We start from the raw sequence: 20,636 nt of genomic DNA on the forward strand, positions 1-20,636 counted from the left end.
TAGCCGCCTACGACTTGGTACTCTAATGGTCGTATCGTTAACTCCATATTTACTAAAATTGGCATAGTATGAATTGGTATGACATGTGTATGACTAACATAAATGATTGTTCATGACATAAATATCATGACGCGTGTCATGTAGGTCATGAAACAGCTGCCTACGTCTTGGTGCTCTCATGGTCGTTTCGTGAACTTGGTAGGTACCCAAATTGGCATAGTATGACAACAATGTATGACGAACATAAATGATACGTCATAACATGAATTTCATGACATGCGTGTCATGTAGGTCATGAAACAGCCGCCTAAAATGACAATGACATAGCGAAAAAATATTAACACTCACAAACCACCGAAATGAGTTCTGACGTGCTTACTCAGTGAAGGAAACACTAAAGAATGATGGCAGAAGTCATAGACATACGCATGACTCAGCAAAAATGACAATGAGTCAGCAAAAAAAGATTATAACACTGAAAAAGCGCTGAAATGGGTTCGCACGTGGGTACTAAGTGAGCGAAACACTAAAGGATGGTGGTAGAACCCATAGTCATGACCAGGACTCGGCAAAAATGACAATGACTCAGCAAAAGAAATTTTACTCGCGAACCACTGAAATGGGCTCAGACATGGGAATTGAAGGAAACACTAAAGAATGATCGTAGAAGTCAAAGTCATGAGCATGACTTAGCAAGAAAAGGTTAATGCTCTAAAACCAATGTAGTGGGTTCGGATGCGGTACTAAGTGAAGGAAAAGGCTAAAGATTGATGGTCGAAGTCAGAGTCATGAGCATGACTAAGGCTTGTGCCTTAAGGTCTCTTAGGCCTAGCTAAAGGGACTCCTCAGGACTCATGACATGCGTGTCATGTAAGTCATGACACAGCCTCCCAAGTCTTGCTGCTCTCATGGTCGTTTCGTTAACTTGGTTGGCTCCCCGCACAGTGCTTCGCATAACATCGATTCCTACGGGGCGTGGGATCTGCCGGCTTTTCCAGTTGATGTTGCCGAAGAAAAAAAAAAAACTTTTTTTTTTCAACATGCTGGCAAGCGCCACTCTTTGGTTGCTGCGCAAGTCTCTGCGCAGTAACCGATGACTGAGCAGCATTGTGTTATGTCGTACGAAAGCTCAGTGCTGCCGTCCATCATGAACAAACAAAGCAGAATCACGCAGTTTTTTACCGCGAAATAAATGTATTGGGTGAGCTCTGCCGTCTGTTACCCTTTTGCTTACTTACCGTAAGCATTTCTTTTTCGAATTTTCGTGCCGAACCTGCATATAACGAAATGCTTTCTATAACGAAGTTTTTCGGGAATTTGTCAATTTCGTTATATCCAGGTTTAACTGTAGTTTTGAAAACATATGCACAACACAAGAAAGGTGCAACATCACGCATTCTCAAGGCAAAAATAGGACTTTTATTCAAACCATTTGCAAATCTGAATCACACCATTGCCATTCAATGGCACACCAATCATATCAGTGAAAAATCATTCCTCAAAGTTTTGAAATGAGAGAAAATGAAAGTGGCAAGTCCACTGTTCTCATCACTTGAAGCGCAACTGCTGACACACAGAAAAAGATGAGTTACGAGAATAGCTTGTATCATTTGTATGTCCAATAAAAACTTCACTTGCCACTGAAGCACTGTCCAATCTACCGCTATCATTCGCTCATCTTTTTCTCAGCGTATAGTGTTGTGCTTCAAAAACATTCTATGGTGAACATCGATCAACTATAGTCAGGCTCTCCACCTTTCTCTATTGTTCTCAGCTGTAACTACCAGCAAAACACATTTAATCCGAGATGCATTCTCGTAGCTCATAAAGAGTCGGCAGTGGAACTTAGTGACAAGCGAGGATGACGGCATACTTATTTAGACACACATTTGGAAAAAAAATTAACTGAAAAATATACATTGGCAAAGCACTTGTGAACTCTACCTCAAAAAAAAAAAAAAAGAAAAAAACAGTGCCAGTTATTTAACACCATACCTAAACACACATAGGAAAACTATAAATCGAGAATACATCAGTTTGCTGTCCTTGAAACCTGCAATAACACGAAATCATCAGTCGTGAACCTCCACGGACCAACAGCAAAACATATTGTTGGACTAGTTGGTTCAGTATGGCAGCAAACAGCGCCAGAGAACACAAGGGACAAGCAAGGAGACTAAGGCGATCACAAGATGCTGTTCACAGCAAAGCTGTCTATGGCTAGGGTTCTATGCATTTTTCGTGTCCGTCAACAGATCTGCATGTGCAAAAACTCAGCTCCCGAATTTGACGCACAATTGCTTCATTCAATGCAAAAGCTTATGTCTCATCTCTTGGACATGCATTTTCAGTAGATAAGTTACCAACAGGCACCATTTTCAAGATCAGTAGACTCTCAGGATTTCTCAAAGATTTGCCATTATGCGACCTGCGTAGGCCATGCAAATGCTCGCACTGCCCTCTCTTGCCGTCGTTCCAAGCGCTTGCGTGCCTAGTTTCCTTCCGTCGGGCGTGTCTACTTTCCGCCGGCTCCCCAAGGCGGCTGCTTTCTTCCACGTGAATGCATGCCGCTGATCAAAATAAAAGTGTGTGCGCGTATCTTTCTTCGGGATGACCGCTGTTGCCGCTCAAGAGAAATAGCATTTGCTCATACCTTTGATCTAAATTGTGTCACCTCTATGTCACGTGCTAAACTGCTTCGCTGGTAAACCACCTTCACAGCTGTGGAATGGTGCGCAATTTTTTTTGTAGCCACATTGGCATGGGAACACCAATGGGGCCCAAGAAAATTTGTGGAATCATGGTTTATCCGTCGCAATCAATCTGCATGCAATTCTAACCGTGGCCTCCTGCCAGATGTTTACGCCAGTATCATACATAAATAGGATGTATTTTCCCATTTGTTGCCATTTGTGTACCGACGACGCCACCCGCATAGGTGGCGAAACGTCTATGTTTTTGTTATACTTAATTGTTGAGTAAAGTCAGTGATAAAACGTTGAAGTAATTTTTTTTTACGTGCGCGATTGCCTCGGTCTTTGTTTCCCTCAAATTTTCTGGTGCTATTCGCTGTCCCAGAAGCGTTTTTACTTTGCCAAGTTCTCGTTTTAAAGCCAAGCTATAGCCCACTGCCCCTGCAGCTTCGTCACCAGTTTAACATTTTATCAAGAGCGGCAACTCGGGCTTAGCACAGGTAGCAGTCGCTAATCTGGGTTTGGTAGGTTTCACACGCAAGAAAGTGTCTCTACTTACCTTTTCACAACTGATGCAGCTACATTAACGAGTTGACGTTTCCCTCTCCACTAATAATATGCTTGTGTCCAAATTTATCCTATGAAGTGGACCCATAAGCAAGCAATCCCAACCCAAAACTTATCGAGGGGCTGTCTGTTGGTCGAGGCTTTTTTTTCTCTCTGTCATGTATACTTGGGCAACCACAAAAATCGCCATTCTGAGACATTTCTTAAAGCACTGTGGCTCCTTCCAAGACAAAGAAATTTCGATACTCCAGCTTTTAAGCTAACAACTGCCGCAGCAAATCTGCCACAGCAAAGCATGGACTCTACAATATGCTGCTGTAAAATTTTATTAGCATGTAGAAATGCCACTTGCAAAGAAACAACACAAAATTTGGCGCAAAAAAGGCAGCAGCACAATCTTCTTCCGGGAGACATTTTAAATCTAAAAGAAAAACAGAAATATAGAAAGACACACACATGCAGGCACACACACACAAAAAAAGGTGGGGAGATGCACTGAGGAGAGAGAGAGAGAGAGAAACAACTGCAGCGCACAAAGTCGAGTGCCAGGAGCTCGGCTTGCATCCCCGGCTAGTTGCGAACCGTGGTGCAGTTGCACGACACCATGGATATGTCTGCGCCCTGCGAGCCTTCTCGGGGCAAGCTCTGCGCAAAACCCGGCGCGACACCTCGGTTCAGACAACGGGACTTTGCTCATCGCATGTGCTGCGGGGTAGCATGAGAGCCAGCAAGCTGCATTACCGAAAACCACCGGGCACACAACGTCAAACGGACATGTCGTCACCTCCGTAGCGGGCACAGAACAAAAAACACACACACACGAAGTCAACAGGGCCATTTTTAAATGTGAAGCATTTCTTGGCGAACATCTGCCACTTTGAGAGCCGCCTACGTCTTGGTTCTCTCACGGTCGTTTCTGTAACTCGGCAGGCACCATAAGTGGCACAGTATGGCAAGAGTGCACGACGAACATAAATGATAGGTCATGACATGCGTGTCATGCAGGTCATGAAACAGCCGCCTATGTCTTGGTGCTCTCATGGTCGTTTCGTTAACTTGGTAGGCTCCCTGCATATTGCTTCGCATAACATCCTTTCCCACAGGGTGTGAGATCTGCCGGCTTTTTTTTTCCTTTTTTATTCTTAGGTGGTTTGTGGCTACAGCTGTAACATACTGGGACAGGAAGCGCAACACAAAGGAAACCCGAAACGAGGCTGGCTAACTATCAACACGTTTTTGTTGATTTTTTTTTTCTAATGTCATTATAATGAAGTTGCATGCGACACGAAAATACCTTTGTTATATCTGATATTCCTTATAAGCTTATATTCGTTACATGCTGGATATTGGCAAGAAACATTCTAGATTTAGTTCATTATATCCAACAATTCCTTATATCCATGGTCACAATACTGAGGTATTTCTGTATATGTCCCGCGCTTTAAAGACGAAGTGAAAACTACTGGTATCTAGCTTAAAAAAAATAAGGATTTATTATAGAGTGTAATTTGATACAAGTTATATGAAACTTGCCTACTAAAATTGCATCCGACTATAAGGGCTTTTTTTTTTTCGTTGAAATGATTTCACCTTATCAAGACATCTAGACGGCGACTGGCTCTTCGGTTAACATTGTTACATTGTAAACAAACGTGCCCACTGACCGGTGCATGTGGAACCATGTACCCGGGTCAATGTAACAAAACATTTCTTGCTCAACTTAATCATACATATTCTTATGCATTCTCACTGCAACCTCACAATATTGAGGAATCATTCTATACGAAGGATAATTTGACTGAACTAGATACAATAAAATTGGGTTTGACTGTAGTCAGACAGGCATCACATCCCTTCCAATTTGTTACGTTTCATTTTAGGTTGTACCAATGCAACATACATGAAAATTTTGTGGAAAAGTATGTGGAAGGGCAGTGCCACTCTCAAGCCTTGGGAATACATTTATAAATGGCTTAGGGGAGTGATGATGGGGAATAGAAATGTGCAAGGATTACCCGAAGGCTGACTTTTGTGTCTTGTAGACTTTTTGGCAAGCGCTTTGCAAGGTTCACATGAGCACGTGGTTGGTACAAGTCACATTGCCTTTCTTTCAATCGATATTCTTAAGTACAGTCCAACGATTTCAATCCTAGCTTCCGAACCTAGAGCTCGAGTCAGAAAATAAAAGTTTGAAAGAAATGCAACAGAAGTTTTGTAAAAAGCTAGTTTTTAGCTGTCACACAGCTTGTGGAAAACATCAGTAAGCTTGTCAAAGTTAGATGCGAGAAGTTGTATACAGCAAAACAGGATGTGGCATGCTGTCGAAATATTTTATTCCATCTCTAGCCACTGTGCAGGGTTTTCCACACTCAAATTTAAAACTCTTGAACAGAATCCCATGCATGGCATCTGCCCTTCACGAAAACGCTTTGGCAAAAGTCCACCTGTCACCCAGCACCTGCCACTTAGCAGTCAACCTGTCAAACACCAAATTTCCACGGCAACTAGCACTGGCCGAGGTGCTGTGGTGTACGTGACCAGAGAAGAGCACCAAATTTGGTCACCGGAACACGTTGAATTGCACGATTTTATGAGTGCAGTACCGGTAACACAGATGTCCTCAATGAAAAGAAAATCTTGGCGAGTAGCCTAGCGCCCTTCAACAGCCAATGTTCTATTCCAACCATGCTATGGATGTGACGAAATTTGGGAAACCATTTGGTACTTGCGCATTGCTTAAGCTGTACATATATGTAGAAATGAGAGAAAACTTGTTCAGTATACCTGCCACGCAACTTCTGAACATGATACATAAAAGACAGCTGCAGATTCTTAAGTAAACAGCATGGTTTCTATTGCTGACAACTCCATCTAACAGCATCAACAGGAGAACCCCGAGTTCAAGCATGCAATCAATCTCTTTATCCACAGTGCTATATCTCTTGAGGATTAAAATTAGGGAGCCTCAAGCCTCTTCTTATCCCCTGGCATTTGTTTTTTAATAGGAGTGCACTACACCTATCGGAAAGAAACACAGAGGTCCACAAGCTGTTCATCAATCACGGAAGTGAGTTAAAGGTTCGTTTTCAAGGAATTCTTAAACACTGTATTTGCAGAGGTGAACGTAACAAAACTGAGAGGCTTCAAGCTACACATCAAGATGCAATGCTTCCAAATTCCACGAAAACTAAAATAAGAAGGATACACATCGTGCTACTTTAAGAAATTATGCATTTAGGAATCTAGCCAGGATATCAGAATATGCAAATATGAGTTAGAAACGACCCTACAGACAAGATTAATTCATCATGAAATATATTCCTTCAGCTTCTGATCACACTGCATTATTAGACAAACACGTGAAGCTAACACTAAAGAAGAGCCATACGGGCACTACATATATCCAAATAATCATGTCGTTAAAAATATTTTGAGCTCTCTAAAATGTCATGGCAGCCACATGGTTGTAAAAAAATCTTACCCAGTACAAACACAAGTGAATACCAAAGGTTCGTGTGCAAAGAAAAGCACCCGAACGTCTACTTGCAAGACAGCGGGCCTGCCTGGTTCAAAGAAAGCATGCTTTTTAAGTACCGAACATGGGTTTCGTTTTAACGACTGTCAGAAAGAATGAACACTTCAAACATTTTCCATCAGACACGGTCTATATCCTGGCCATTTAAACAATGCACAGCCACTGAAGGACCAACTCTTTAAACAACCAGTCCAAAGACTCTTTATAACACGTGAAAAAAAAAAGTGTCTTTTGCAAGATTGGAGAGAATTCTTGACATCATGCAAAAATATGCAAGAGCCCACTTTTCGCTGAGACGGCCTGCAAACATTTCATGCTTCACACTTTTAATATCTTGAATGAGCCTGTCCCTCGTCCAAGCGGCGTCGTTCTCGAGCAGTTTCGGATAAGCCTATTTGCGTCCACTGTCACTATAGCCGGTGACAACCTAAGAATGCAATGGAAAGCACATTACTGTTTAACTCGGAAGAAAATTTGTACAGATGCACCAGGCCAAATCATGTTCATTAATTTCCGCGACATCAGGGCAGAGGTGAACTTCCTTGAATATTGGTGTCTCTTGGGAACCATGCTTCGGAGCGTGTGAGCAGCAGCAACGTGGTTCTGTGGGTTTAATACCCCTGTCAAGCGGGCAAGTTAAGTGCACTTACGGGGAGTGCACTTCGGGACCTTGAGTGACACTTTAGGCTACGCGGTGCTAAACGGGAAAACGGAGTGCACTCGCCGTAAAGAAACATGGCGACAGACACGAGCACGTTTTTTGAATATGTAGATAAAAAAGAAAAAAAAACTTCTAAAAAGTGATTGTTTTATGTGGTATTATAAATAAAAACAAACTTAATCTATTTTTTCTCAACAAAAACGTCATTTATTTTACTATGAGGTGTTGCAAAGTCAATGCCGGCCAAGACGAATACCTAGCCAATCCAGAACAACATGGCGGCGTGCGACGAAGCTGCTTATACGATAATTTTGTTCATTATTGTGCTGTTTCGCTTCTCGCTAAACGCAAATTATTTTGTGTTTAGCTGTTCAACAACTAAAACGAACTTCTGTGTCCTTTTTTTACGCATTGCATTATGTACCATTCAAACCGCTGGCGGCGAGGCTACGCACTCGACCAGCAAAGTGTGTTTCTTTAACGCGCTCCGACCGGAGTGCACTCTTCTGCGAGTGACATTCCGCTTGCGCCGTTTAGATTTGTCAAAGTGCACTTAAACCGAGTGACACTCTCCGTAAGTGCACTTAACTTGCCCGCTTGACAGGGGTATAACTTGTACTGAATTCTTAGGTTGCCAATGAGTACGGTTTACATCATGAATGCTTTTCTCAAGTTAGGCTTGTAGGTCTCATTATTACATGCTTTAGATAAAAACATTCTTAATATAAGTTAAGTGGTCAAAAGGTTTATAAAAAGACGAGGATCGAACACAACCACTGCTTTTTACGTATACCAACTAATAAGCAAAGGCTATCCGCTATACAGCAAGTTCACTGGCTAAAAAAGGCTTAAATTCCCGAAATACAGTAGAACCTCGTTCATACATTTTATAACGAAAGAAAAAAAATGGGAGAAAAACAAACTAGCTGGGAAAATGTACGACCCGAAGTCACTAAAGAATCTGGCAGACTCAATTGTAGTTGGCATTTATGTACAGTCGACGTCCGATTTCCCGGACGCCCGAAATTCCGGACATGCCTGATTTCCCGGACTCATCTGTGGCACCGTCAAGTTCCCCATAGAGTCAATGTATTAAAAAGTCCGAAATTCCGGACGCTTATAGCCTTCGCCATCCGATTTCCCGGACTTTTTACTGTTAACCGCCGACCCAAAGTCACCACCGACGCCGCCATTTTGGTTGTTTTCATATCCTCGAACCCACCATACTCGCATCGCAGGTGTGGCCAGCAGCACCGCTGCACCGCGCCGCGGCTGCCGTAACCTCGAAACCGCACGTGTCAATCCGTTGCCAGCCGTAGCTTAGCCAAGCCAAACCTCACTGTGTTCGTTCACGTGTTGTTTTGTCAGCTCTGCCAGCTCTGCGGTCGTGTCTGCGGTTGATCGTTTGCTGCTGCGCGCTATCTTCAGTGATCATGTTTCCCGACCTTCAGCATCCACCGAGTTCCTAGCTGTTTCGTGCTGCGCTTTTCGTCGAGCGGATTCGCCGTTTACAGCGATGGCACTGACTGCTCCTTCGTCTTCGTCCGCGCCTTTGAACGAACTGCCATCCGCGAACTGCCCTACCGTGGACGAACTGACGAAGTGACGAACTGCCATCTGCGGACGTTGCCTTCGACGATCTGCGCGCTGCCGGCGTGTCGATTCCAGCCGGGATAACCTTTGAGGGCTTCGCCGACGCTGACAAAGACCTCGAGCTATGTGCGGAGTTGACCGATGACGAAATCATTCGTCAAGTTACGGAGACACCGACACCAAGAACGAAGAGCCAGCTCCTACACAGCCAACGAGCTCGGAGTTGACGCGAGCACTGATGACACTGTCATCGGTGTACAGCGGCAACATGACGTTGACTGCAATTGAGGCAGACATGATCGCGGGCAAGCGGACCGTGCAAAAGAAAATAAGCGACTTCTTTGCGCCCAAGTGCTGACCTATGAGGTAGCGCCGGCCACGTCGTATTTTTTTTTTTTTTATAAACGGCTCTTTTCAGAGCCACCTAAACGATGCATTGGCTGAATAGCAATGAGAATCTTGTACTCCGGCCGTGACCCTCTCCGTCAGCGAAAAATACCTACCAAAAAGGTGCGTTTTCACGTGCATTCGTTTTTCCGGACTGCCCGATTTTCCGGACGTTTTCGCGGTCCCTTGAGGGTCCGGGAAATCGGACGTCGACTGTATTGCGAAGCGCTGCATGAATCGTCGCGGCACGAGACCCCGACGTGCACCGAGCTGGTGGGTCCCCCGAGTGACGGGAGACGCACATTCTTGTTTTTATGGCTTCAGCAAGGTTATGTTTACACTCCTCAAATTTGACCCGAGTCAGCAGCTTCTTCAGGCGGCAACTTTTAACACGCTCACGTTAGAAGATGTGACGCGCGTCGAGTTGGCGAGGCCTGCACGGCCCCTGAGAGGCCCGAAACGCGCATTGTAGTTTTTTTATTGTGCAGCGTTTCCGAAACAAAATCAAGCTGGCGGTCTTTGCCAGAATACGACGAAACCACAGCGAAACATGATCCTCACTTCGTGCCACCTGGAGCAGGAAACAGCAGCGTGTTTGGGTTATCGTCTTTTAAAAGAGTGCAGTATGCTTTTGACGGTGCTACGTCACGTGCGCTGTGACACAGATAGGTGAAAATGCTTATCGCAATAGGATTGGTGGCGATAGCTGCAAGTGTACCGCGCAACGACCGGCGAGGAGATTTGCGGGTACAGTCAAACCTCGTTAATACGTAGTTGGCCGGGAACGACGTTTAGGTATGCACGAAACGATGCACGAATTAACCGCCAATGTCAGTTTAGCGGCTACTTACCGGCCAGAAAAAAACTACGTCATGATGCTCTCAAACAAACACACTCAGACAGGCTTTATTTGCGGGTAGGCAGCAAAAAAATTGGCAATCTTCACTTGCCGCGACAACGGCATCTTCGAACTCGATAAGGCCGCGAGCCAGTTCGTTTATGAGGCCCCGCTTACTAACTAAATTAACAAGCATGGTGTAACGCGTGCGCAGGTAAACATTAACACGTCTCGCTCGATGACCGTGGAAATTCACTCTCAAAACGCTGGAGTGAGGAGGCGCGGCGGCAGCAGCAGTGAGCGTGCTGCCTTTCGCTTCAAGGCACAGTAGACGTCGAAAGCACAGCACATACGAAGCTACCGGCACTAGTTGCACTTTGTGTGCAGATCGCTTTGAAGATGAGGCCCATTGGGGCGCGTACTTTTTCTACACCGCAGATCGCTTTTACGTTACCGAGCCCGCGCGGCTGCCGCCAAAGTTACCCCCTCCCTTTCTCTCCTCCCCCGCCTTGCCTCGCAAGCAACAGAAGCGCGCTTCCGCCCCGCCTTTCTAGAACCCTCGCGCGCACAATTGAGTTGGCTGACCCTCGCAAGCTTTCACTCGCACATACAGCGTATGGCGCGCGGTGACGATGTAGCCGTGTGTGGACTTTATACGAAACCTCAAAGCGACGTCCAAGGTGATGACAGAAATGCGCTTCGCAATAAAATGTGGTTCTGTGCTTTTACTACTTGAATTTGATGGCGAGAGCAAATTCGCACCCCCTACCGGCGGCTTCTTCGCGTTACCGGGAGCAAATCTCGAAGGCCATGCTTTTGTGCGCGAAAATCGGCAACAGCTGTATGAGCAGGAAATACATCATGGTGGCCATGTTTTAAGTTTACTATCACTGGCAACTGTCGTCCGGGCGTGGCAACACGGGAATCGAACGTCTGCGCAGATGAGATTTTGCCAATTTTGTGCCTGTGCGTGTAGATAAGAAACAAAAATAGTACGCACTAACCGTTTGGTCGGCAATGAGCGACTACGGCTTAAGCGGTCAACCAATACATGGGGTTCAAAGGGGGCTCGGTGGGGGAATCTTCGCGACTACATTTAAACTGCTATTACACATGAAGCGGGTATGTATTAACAAGGTTTGACTGTACCGGAATACGAAACTGAGTACATGCTGGCGTTATCTCGTGAAGGCGGGTGGGCGAGTACTGCGAAGAAGCTGCTGCAGCAGGCGGCTACCATTCTTGATCGCACGCGCCTCGTGCCCTTTTTTGTTTACATGAGATCTAGCAGCCCCGAAAATGTTTCATACGATCGCAGTTTCATACAACTGGCTAATAAAGAAGCATAACTGTATTGGGTATTTTTTAGGGATGGGCGAATAGTGAATTTGAGATTCGAAGCGAATAGTGATTTGGTCGAATAATTTTCTAATCGAATAGTTCGAAGAGTATATATAACATATTACAGTAAAACCTAGTTAATTCGAATTTCACGGGACCGAAAAAAAAATGTGCGAATTAACAGAATGCCAAATTATCAGGGTATCAAGAAAACAAGAAGCAAATGCTTACTACGTCAGCACGATTTTATTGGTGCAATGGATGAGCAAATCCATTTGCTATTTTGCACAAAAGCAGTGCGGAAGCTGCAATTCTTGTCATCTCGTGACTGATTGGCTCTCGCAGCGGCTATCGAGGCCTCGCGACTTCCTTCGCAGCACGGTCGCGGCGCGCAGCCATCATTTGCAACACGCTTTGCACTACCGCGCGCACATCCCGATTATTTTTTCGCCAGTGAGCTGACCGCCAACAGACCGCACGTCCATCGTGATGTAGCCGGTGCTCTTCATCCTCGACAGCTTTGCCCCGAGTTAAACTGAAACAACTGTTTGTCGCAACCGCGGCCGCTATCGACGCGATTATGAACCGCGACTTAGCGGTGCGGCGTGCCGCGGGAAATGGGTCTCCCATTTCTGCGGCAAGTGCCGTGTGCCGCGAGATGAAGAACCAATCAAGAGCGACGAGGGTGACGTCACGGAGCCATGGCAACCAGACCTCCGCCGCTCCGCGCTGGGTTATCAATCGACGATCGTCCTCGCAGTTCTATGGAGGGATTTCTGGACGCTGTCTGATCGCACCCTTTTCGCTCACGGTGATTCCGCGTTCTGAGAGCGCGCGAGATCATATCGCGCTGCCACGCGGCGAGATGTGATTGCCACGGTGGACTTCGCGGCAAGGCGCTGACGCGCGCGTTCGCAAACGCGGCCGACTGAAGGACGTGCGTCGGAAAGGCGTGCACACACCGAGTCAGAAGGAAACTACCGTTCGCTGCAGCAACTGCAGACGAAATCGTGGTTGCTATCTATGCAATCATGGATGGCCACCATGCAGCTTTTTAAGCACGTGGCCAACGTGCGTATTGAGTAAAAACGAAACTACTTTTTCGCACAACCGCTGCAGAAGAAACCGTGGCAGCTAGCGACGCAATCATGAAGCTAGCGACGCGTTGTTATGCGCGGCGGTAAACGCAATAAAGGCACAAATAGGCACGAAGCATTCCGTCGTTGCTGTCATTCACGTACGATTTCCGCTGATGACTATGGCGATGCGGACTCCGCCGCTTCGTTTCAGTTGTACGCTAGCGCCGTTTCTGCTCTTTTGCGTCACACATTTCCGGCTCTTTAATGCAAAAACGTATAGCCTTCGAGATTAATGGTTGATGTATGGCAGTCTTGACGTGAAGCACAGCCTCCGAGATGTGTACCGGCTGTCCGTGGCTTTTGGCTGTTTATTCAGGAGAGCCGAATAATTCGAAAATATCGAATACCTGAATTCGAATCGAAGCGAATAACGAATATAGAGTTAATCGATCGAATATTCGACAATACCGAATATTCGCCCATCCCTAGTAATTTTGGGTGTTCTCGATCACGAATGTTGGCGCCGGGAAATCGTACGCAACGGGATCGTATCAACGAGGTTTTACTGTATTGCAATTCTACTAAGGGTCTCAAAGCATCAACAGAGGCATCACATTTAGCACGCAATAAATAAGGCACCAGCAAAGTTGCCTGCTCAGATGACCTAACTATAACGAAGTGCTTAGTCGAACCTTACCTTAACGTGTATCTGATTCTTGAGCATTGCAGACCTCAGTACCAGTGCCTGAAAGAGAACGTTTCGAACACCCATTTCAAGGACTGCATGCAGAAAATGTAAAAACAAAACGAATCTGACAACTTTTTTATGCAAGTTCTGAAGAGAACACAAGAGTAAGTATTCCTGTAATGCCTTTTACCGGCAAAGAACTCCAATGCAAGGACACCTAATCAAAATGAAAATGCAGAGGGCCTCCTCGTAGTCAACCCCTAAAGGTACACTAAAGAGCTACAGAAATTTAGCACAGCAGACTTCTGTTATTTTGACTCCAGCAATTGAATTTTGCAGTTAATTAGATCCTGACTAACGGTTCTGGCTGGCACCTATACATTTCTCTGGGCCAGAACTTATTTTGATCCTGAAATTGGTCTTCATCAGATAATTCGAACTTGGCTGGTTAGGGTGCACACGCCTGACCCCAGTGGTGGCCCCAGTGATGACCCCAGTGGTGACTCGAATAGCTGCAGCATCTGTCTTGGCTTCGCTTAGGGTACAGGAAATGCGTCAAACCCACATCATATCCCGTCTGCCTGCCCCAGGAAGATATTAAAGCAAAAACATTGGCTCACAATAAATTATTACGGTATTTACACAACTCTAACGAGTACCTTTTTTTTCACGAAAGTTCGTCCGAAAAATTGCCTGCATGCTGCAATTTGATACGAAACCAGAACCACGTTGGCGACATTTGGAACAGCCTACCATCAGGGCTAGCCTAGCCAGCATGTCATCGCCACTGCCCTCACAAGATGGCACCATGGATGGCGACAGAACCAAGTTTTCACATGCATGCCAATGACAACAAGCCACTTTGCATGTGATTACGAAAGCACAGTCAATCGATATGTTATGTTACAAGTTAAGCTAGCGACACCAAGTCACGTCAAGTGTTCTTGTCTTAGCCACGAGCCACCATCCTGCTTGCGATTGTTGCAGAGTTGTGTGATAAATGCAGTATATAAAATGCACTATGGACTGCACGGAGAAGACGTTTTGGTTCTTCATAGGCAGCAATAAACTGCTGCCTGAGATTGATAACGATGGACAAAGTCTTGGAGATGAAAAATTCACTAAAAAAATTAATTTCTCAATTGTGGCATTTTCATAATGTACATTTCATGGTGCACCTGCCAGCCAGAAATGAGCTTGAAACGAGGCGTCGTTGAGCACACACACAAATAAATTCCACATTTATCCCAGCAAAATTTCATTTGATTACATATCTCTGAAGTGCACATGGCGTGCAAGATGTCCTGGACAATAGGCTTCACGAGCCAGTGCAAACGGTAAATATAACTCGCTCTCAAAAATGACAAGTGCTTCTGACAGTCTTGCTGTGTTAATTTTAAATATCTACACCTTCCACTCTAGCAAAAAAGTTTATCGCACCTTTTTCCACCATAAGACAGCAACTCTGTTCACTGCCTGCAACTTCACTATCATGCTACTGTAGAAGAGAGCTCATATATTAAATTTTCACCATCGCCATCAACTCGCATAAACAGGATGCCTACACCAGCAGCTTCTGTCAATACTCGGCCAGGAGTGGCTGTAGCATAAGAGTAACACGGTTAGGCTTATGATAATATTAATCGGGGCAGGAAGAGATCCCTTACAGCTGTCCTGCGCTTGTAGTCCTTGCCCATTGCGAGCGCCCGTTCAAAGGTGGTGCTCCTCTGGTCAATGTCCTTGGCAAACAGTATCTGCGGAGGAACAACAACAGAAATCACTGGGTGCCAAATTATGGCAATCCCGAAACCTACACAACTTAATGGTGTCAAGCAAGATACAGCAAACTTCCTTTAATTCGACTCCACTTCGGTCCCGACTGAATGCCTTGGCCGGCACGCATACATTTCTATGGGGCCAAACTTGCATTGTTTCGACCCTGAAATTAGTCTTCATTGGCTAATTAGAGCTGAACTGGCCATTATGGATGTGCCTGACCCCAATGGTGACCACAGTGGTGAATCCCACAGCGACAGCGTCTGTTACGGTGGCACTCCGGGTATAGTGAATGCGCCAAACACACGTCATCGCCTGTCAAAAACACCCATTTTCGGCCTTCCCCAGGATGATTATAAAGCAAGCACGGTACCTCACAATCAATTACTACATTATTTACTTGATTCTAATGCATGCCTGTTCTTCCAAGAAAATTTGTTAAAAATTGCTAGGGCGTGTACAATCTGATACGAAACCAACAGTGAGATTGTGGCATTCACAGCAGCCTACCCTCAGAGCCAGCCTAGCCAGCGTCATCGCCATCACAAGATGGTGATCACAGATGCCAACAGAGTTCTTACTTATAATGACGACAACATCGGCTTGCCACTATCAGTCCGATTACGAAAGCGCAATCAAATGATAAGTTATTTGACATGTTCATCTAGCGGCAAAAAGTCGCGTCACGTGTCCTGGGCATTCCGGAGGACTGCATGCGTCGCAGGACGAACTAGTGAAGTGGTTAGTCTAGGCGTGGGCCACAATTCTGTTTTCGATTGTTGTGGATTGGTTTCATAAATGCAGAACATACAACCCACTATGGACCGTATGGAGGATGACATGATGTGCTGTCTGAGAGTGATGACTAATATTAAGTAATAAAATTAGCATTTTATTTTTCCATTCTGTGAAGGTGAAGTTGGTTTATTCTGTTTCTTATTACCAGAATCACAGGCACGCTATGTTATTCTTGTCAAAATATCATGCGTGTGTTCAATGACTACATTTAGGGAGCTCTAATGTCATTTTTACGTTAGTTTACTGCTTTGAAACCCCAAAATGCTTGAGACTTCGATTCGAGGTCGTGTTAGAATTGGAGCAGAATACTGCCAAATGAATCAGCAGTGTGTTTCGGTGTTTTTTTCTGTTTGCTGTTTAATTTGACTGGCCAGATAATTTGACCAATCTCGTCGGTCCCTTCAGAGTCGAATTAATGAAAGCTGACTGTGCACAGTTAACAACCAGTCACTGCCAAGCTACAGTGATAATCATATTACAAGAAAAAAAAACAAGTGACATCCTAGCACATTTTATACAGTTATACTGAAATTCTTAATACAGTAAAAGCTTGTTAATTCGACACCCGTTAATTCGGAACTTTGGATAATTCGGATAATTCGATAATTCGGATATTGGTCCCAGCCAAAGTGCATGTTAGTCTATGGGACCAAACCTTCGTTAATTCATCAGAATTCGACCGCTTCATTCGGACAAATGCTAACGGCTGCCGCTACACGAAAGTGTGATAAAGCAACGCTGGCACCACTAGAGTAAAACCGAAACCTGAGAGGCATCGCCACCGTCATCAACTAGTGGGGGCGATCGCAGCGTCAGCGAACGTCGGTGTCTTCTTTCTTCACTCCACTGCGCCTTCGACGCCACTTCTTCCCTTGTGTTGTCGAGTCGGCGCCATCTCTTCTTGCGGAGTTCTTTTTTTTTTCATTGTGACCGTGTTTGCATGCCACCACCACCGTGCGCTACAGTGATGGCGACGCCGGCAAAGCGGCAGAAGTACCAAGCCAAGAACTTGGCGACTAAAGTGGAAATTTTACAAGCTCTGAAGAATGGCGAATCACGACAGCACGTTATGACCAAGTACAACGTGAAGCGGAGCACGCTGGGAACGTATGTGAAAAATGAACAACAGATTCTTCAAGCCTTCGGAAGTGAGAAGTTTCATGCTTCAAGAAAGTGGTTGCGAACCGCAGCTGATCCCCTGCTCAAAGAAGCTTTGCTCCGGTGGGTTATTGACTGTGGCAATGCGCATCTGCCTTTGAGCGGACCTCCCATCATGGCACAAGGTGAGAAGTACGCTGCAATGATGAACATTGAATCGTTCAGAGCGTCAGAAGGATGGTTCACGAGGTTTTGGGAGAGACACGAACTTGTCTTCAGAAGTGTGTGTGGCGAAAAGGCCAGCGTTAACAAAAGCATGACCACCGAGTGGAGAAATGTGAAGCTGCTTGAGCACATCGCCTCATCGCACCTCACGAGAAGTCTCGGAGGCGCTTTTAATATTGGAGGACGTTTGCCTGAGCAGTTCCGATAGTTTGCGTGCTGTTGGCCACTTGGAAGAGTTAACAAAAATTGTAATGTCAGCCGGAATCTGCGCGAAAAAGCAGACGACTACCGTATTTATTCGAATCTAGGCAGATAGTTTTTTTCAAATAATCACATACGAAACTCTAGGGTCGGCTTAGATTCGAGGATTTTAAAAAACGCGCCAGTTTTTAACTGAAACTGATAAATATGGTGCATAGTTAGCGCCATCTAGAAAAGTCAGTATCGCAGCCGCTACTAGCCGCGCCAGTAGCCAGCTGAAGTACACGAGCGACGTCGCCATTTTGACCTGCGTCGTATCGGTAGTATCGGTATGGTGCAGCATCGGCGCGCGGTGTGGCGTTATCTTAATGGCACCAAATGGGCGATGCCACTATAGTGCCGCTTTCTAAACGAATACTGTATTTACTCGAATCTAACGCGCACTTTCAACACGACCCTAAATCTGCGTCGGCATTTCGAAATGGCCGCCTCGCACGCGCGTCGTGCCTAGCTACCGTAGCATGCGGAAGCTTCCTCCGTGTGCTGCAGTACACGTGCTTAGGCAATAGTCTACCGTCTGTCTTCACGTTCTCAGCGTCTGCTCTATCTATCAGCATGAAGTACCGAGTTCATCATGATGCCGCGTTTAAAAGGAAAGTGATCATCTGTGCGGAGACGGACGGAAATCGGGCTGCATCACGGGCGTTCGGAGAATCCGAAACTTGCGAGCGGGACTGGCGCAAACAGGAGAGGATTTTCGCCAGCAAAGCAATTCGGAACGGTTTCAGTGGACCGAAGCAGGACGTAATCTGCGACGATCCACTCCGGCGATACGATCAGGCTTGGCCCTATCTTGAAAGCAATCTGCGACTGGTAAAGTCCGCCGCGCGCCGTGTTCTCGCCGCGTTGAAGCGAGAGGCATGCTAGCACGAAGGCGCGCTTCGTCTCCAGCGTTTTGACAGTTCGTTTCCGCGGTCAACGAGCGAGGTGTGTTCATGTTTGCTTGAGCGCGCGTGACACCGTGCTTGTTAATAGCGGTCTACTAATTTGCTACCGCATTCGATGCATCGCCTTTCGGGCGAAACTGCGACTTTTTTTATTCATCGCAACATCAGTGCATCGGGAGGAAATCTATTTTTCCAAATTTTTCCTCACGGAAAACGGGCGCGCGTTACAATCGAGGAAGCGTGAGAATCGAGTAAATGCGGTAGTTGTGCTAGCCGTAGACGCATCGTCAAACGTTCAAACCAGGCGGAACTTCGGCATCGGTCTGTCGTTGGAGGGGGCCACGGGAGATGGTTCTTGCGTGCGCCGCAACGTGCGCTCCTTCCAAAAAGGCAGCATCTCTAATGCGCTGGATGGTACTGAATATAGCGCACTGTTTGCAGATGTCAGCAGTAAAGAAGATAGCGACGAGGCTAGCAGCGATGGTGACATAGAATGAGCTCGGCATGTTCAAATTTAATAAATGCTGTTTCATTTTGCGAATGCTGTCCTCGCTTTTTCGTTCGGCCTACATTCGAGGTAAGTTTTTTTTTTTTCGGACTTCGAACTTTTGGGGGGTCGGCTTAGAATCGGAGTCGGCCTAGATTCGAGTAAATACGGTATTACAAAATACTTCAGCAAATAAAGGTACGCTTCTCCAATGTGATTTTAATGTTGTTTTTCCTGTTCATTCGTTGCCTGTTCATCACAGTAGCGCACCCAGGATCTCTGCCAGGGGGTGGGGGGGTTGACAGTTTGCCTTAGTTTGCCAATACCATCTAAACCGCACTAATTTTAATGTCTTCTTGGGAAATTGTAAAAAAATGCGCTTTAGCAAGTTTGCAAGCATGCAGATGATTGCGCGTCTTACATCTTAGTTGCAGTACTCAAAGGCGCTAGGAAAGAAAAGAGGTTAAATAAAAGGGGATTTAACTCGGCCTCAGGGGGGGGGTTACAACCCCCGAAACTCCCCCCGTCAGTGCGCAACTGAGTCATCAATGCAGAGGCCGAAGGGGAAGGGCTGAGAACGAAGAGACGTAACGGCTGCAAGATGTCGGAACACTGAGCGACACGCAAGGATGACTGGTTCCAACAGGTATTTGGTTCCGAAACCCGACACAACAGTATGCCTGGCTCACTGCCCTCGTATGATGACTGGCCGTTTAGAACGACATATTGTTGGTATTGTAACGGACAAATGTCCGTGCACGTTCACACGTGATTCGCAGTACAAGTAAAGCTGCGCTGCCAGCAGCACGACGCGCATCCATACAAAATGGTTCGCTTCCACATTGCATCCATTTATGCCTTATCTTGAATAAAAACGTACAATAAGCACTTCGGAGCACATGAGGCGCACTGTGGTTTCGCGTCCAGGCAACGTGTGCTTTTTGGGTTAGCATTGCGATCAGTATATCAAAGACAATTTCGCAGCCACAACATTCGCTAGCCAAAATTAATTAAGTCAACTTTTGCGCGTTTGACACAGCCTTGGAGAAGGAAACTGCTGCGGAAGAAACCACAGTAGCTATCAATGCGATCATGTACAGCGATCTTGCAGTTCTAAAGGCACATGGCCGACTCGCGTACTGACTCAAAATGATGCTTTTTGCCACAACTGCTGCGGATGAAACTGCAGCCGCTATCGCCGCGATCTTGGACGGCGTTTTCGCTGTTTTAAAGGCACACGGCCGACGCGCGCACAGGTTCAAGACGTAATAATAGGCCCGAAGCATGGAGGTGCAATGCGATTGAGCATTTCTGCCATTCCCGTAGAATTTCTGCTGATGACTATGGCAATGCGGACTCTGCCGCTTCATTTCGGTTGACGCTAGCGCTGTTTTCGGTCTTTTAAATCGCACATTTGCGGCACTCCGCACTTGCTGAGCTCCGAGGGTTGTACGAATTAACCAATGTGCGGCCAAATGCGTCGAATGAACGAGTTTGATTGCATTAAATAATGCATACACCTGCCAGGACCAGAGGACGAGTCCAAACTATCCGATTTTCCGAATTAACGAGGGTTGAAATAACAAGGTTTTACTGCACAGTAGAACCTCGCTGATACGTTCCCGCTTAATACGATTACAGTGGAATCTCGATGATACGATCACGGCTAATACGAATTTCCGGATGATACGAATTTTTTCCGTGGTCCCGGCCGATCCTCAT

At 45.9% G+C, this 20,636-nt stretch overlaps 1 protein-coding gene across 11 annotated transcripts in view; it reads right to left on the reverse strand.

The window, feature by feature from the left end:
* Window positions 1-3,568: 3,568 nt before the first annotated feature.
* Window positions 3,569-20,636, reverse strand: part of LOC119453339 (COP9 signalosome complex subunit 1) — a 98,576-nt gene continuing 81,508 nt past the window's right edge. For 4 of the 11 annotated variants that reach the window (XM_049667789.1, XM_049667788.1, XM_049667787.1 and 1 more), the window contains exons 13-14: window positions 13,392-13,439; window positions 3,569-3,905 (exon numbers count right to left, since the gene is read on the reverse strand). In XM_049667789.1, coding sequence (XP_049523746.1) covers window positions 3,831-3,905; window positions 13,392-13,439 — 123 coding nt within the window. In that variant the 3' untranslated portion in view covers window positions 3,569-3,830. The other 7 variants (XM_049667786.1, XM_049667795.1, XM_049667790.1 and 4 more) reach the window with 7 other exon arrangements.

This window comes from Dermacentor silvarum, chromosome 5 (genome assembly GCF_013339745.2).
Source record: "Dermacentor silvarum isolate Dsil-2018 chromosome 5, BIME_Dsil_1.4, whole genome shotgun sequence".
NCBI lineage: Eukaryota > Metazoa > Arthropoda > Arachnida > Ixodida > Ixodidae > Dermacentor > Dermacentor silvarum.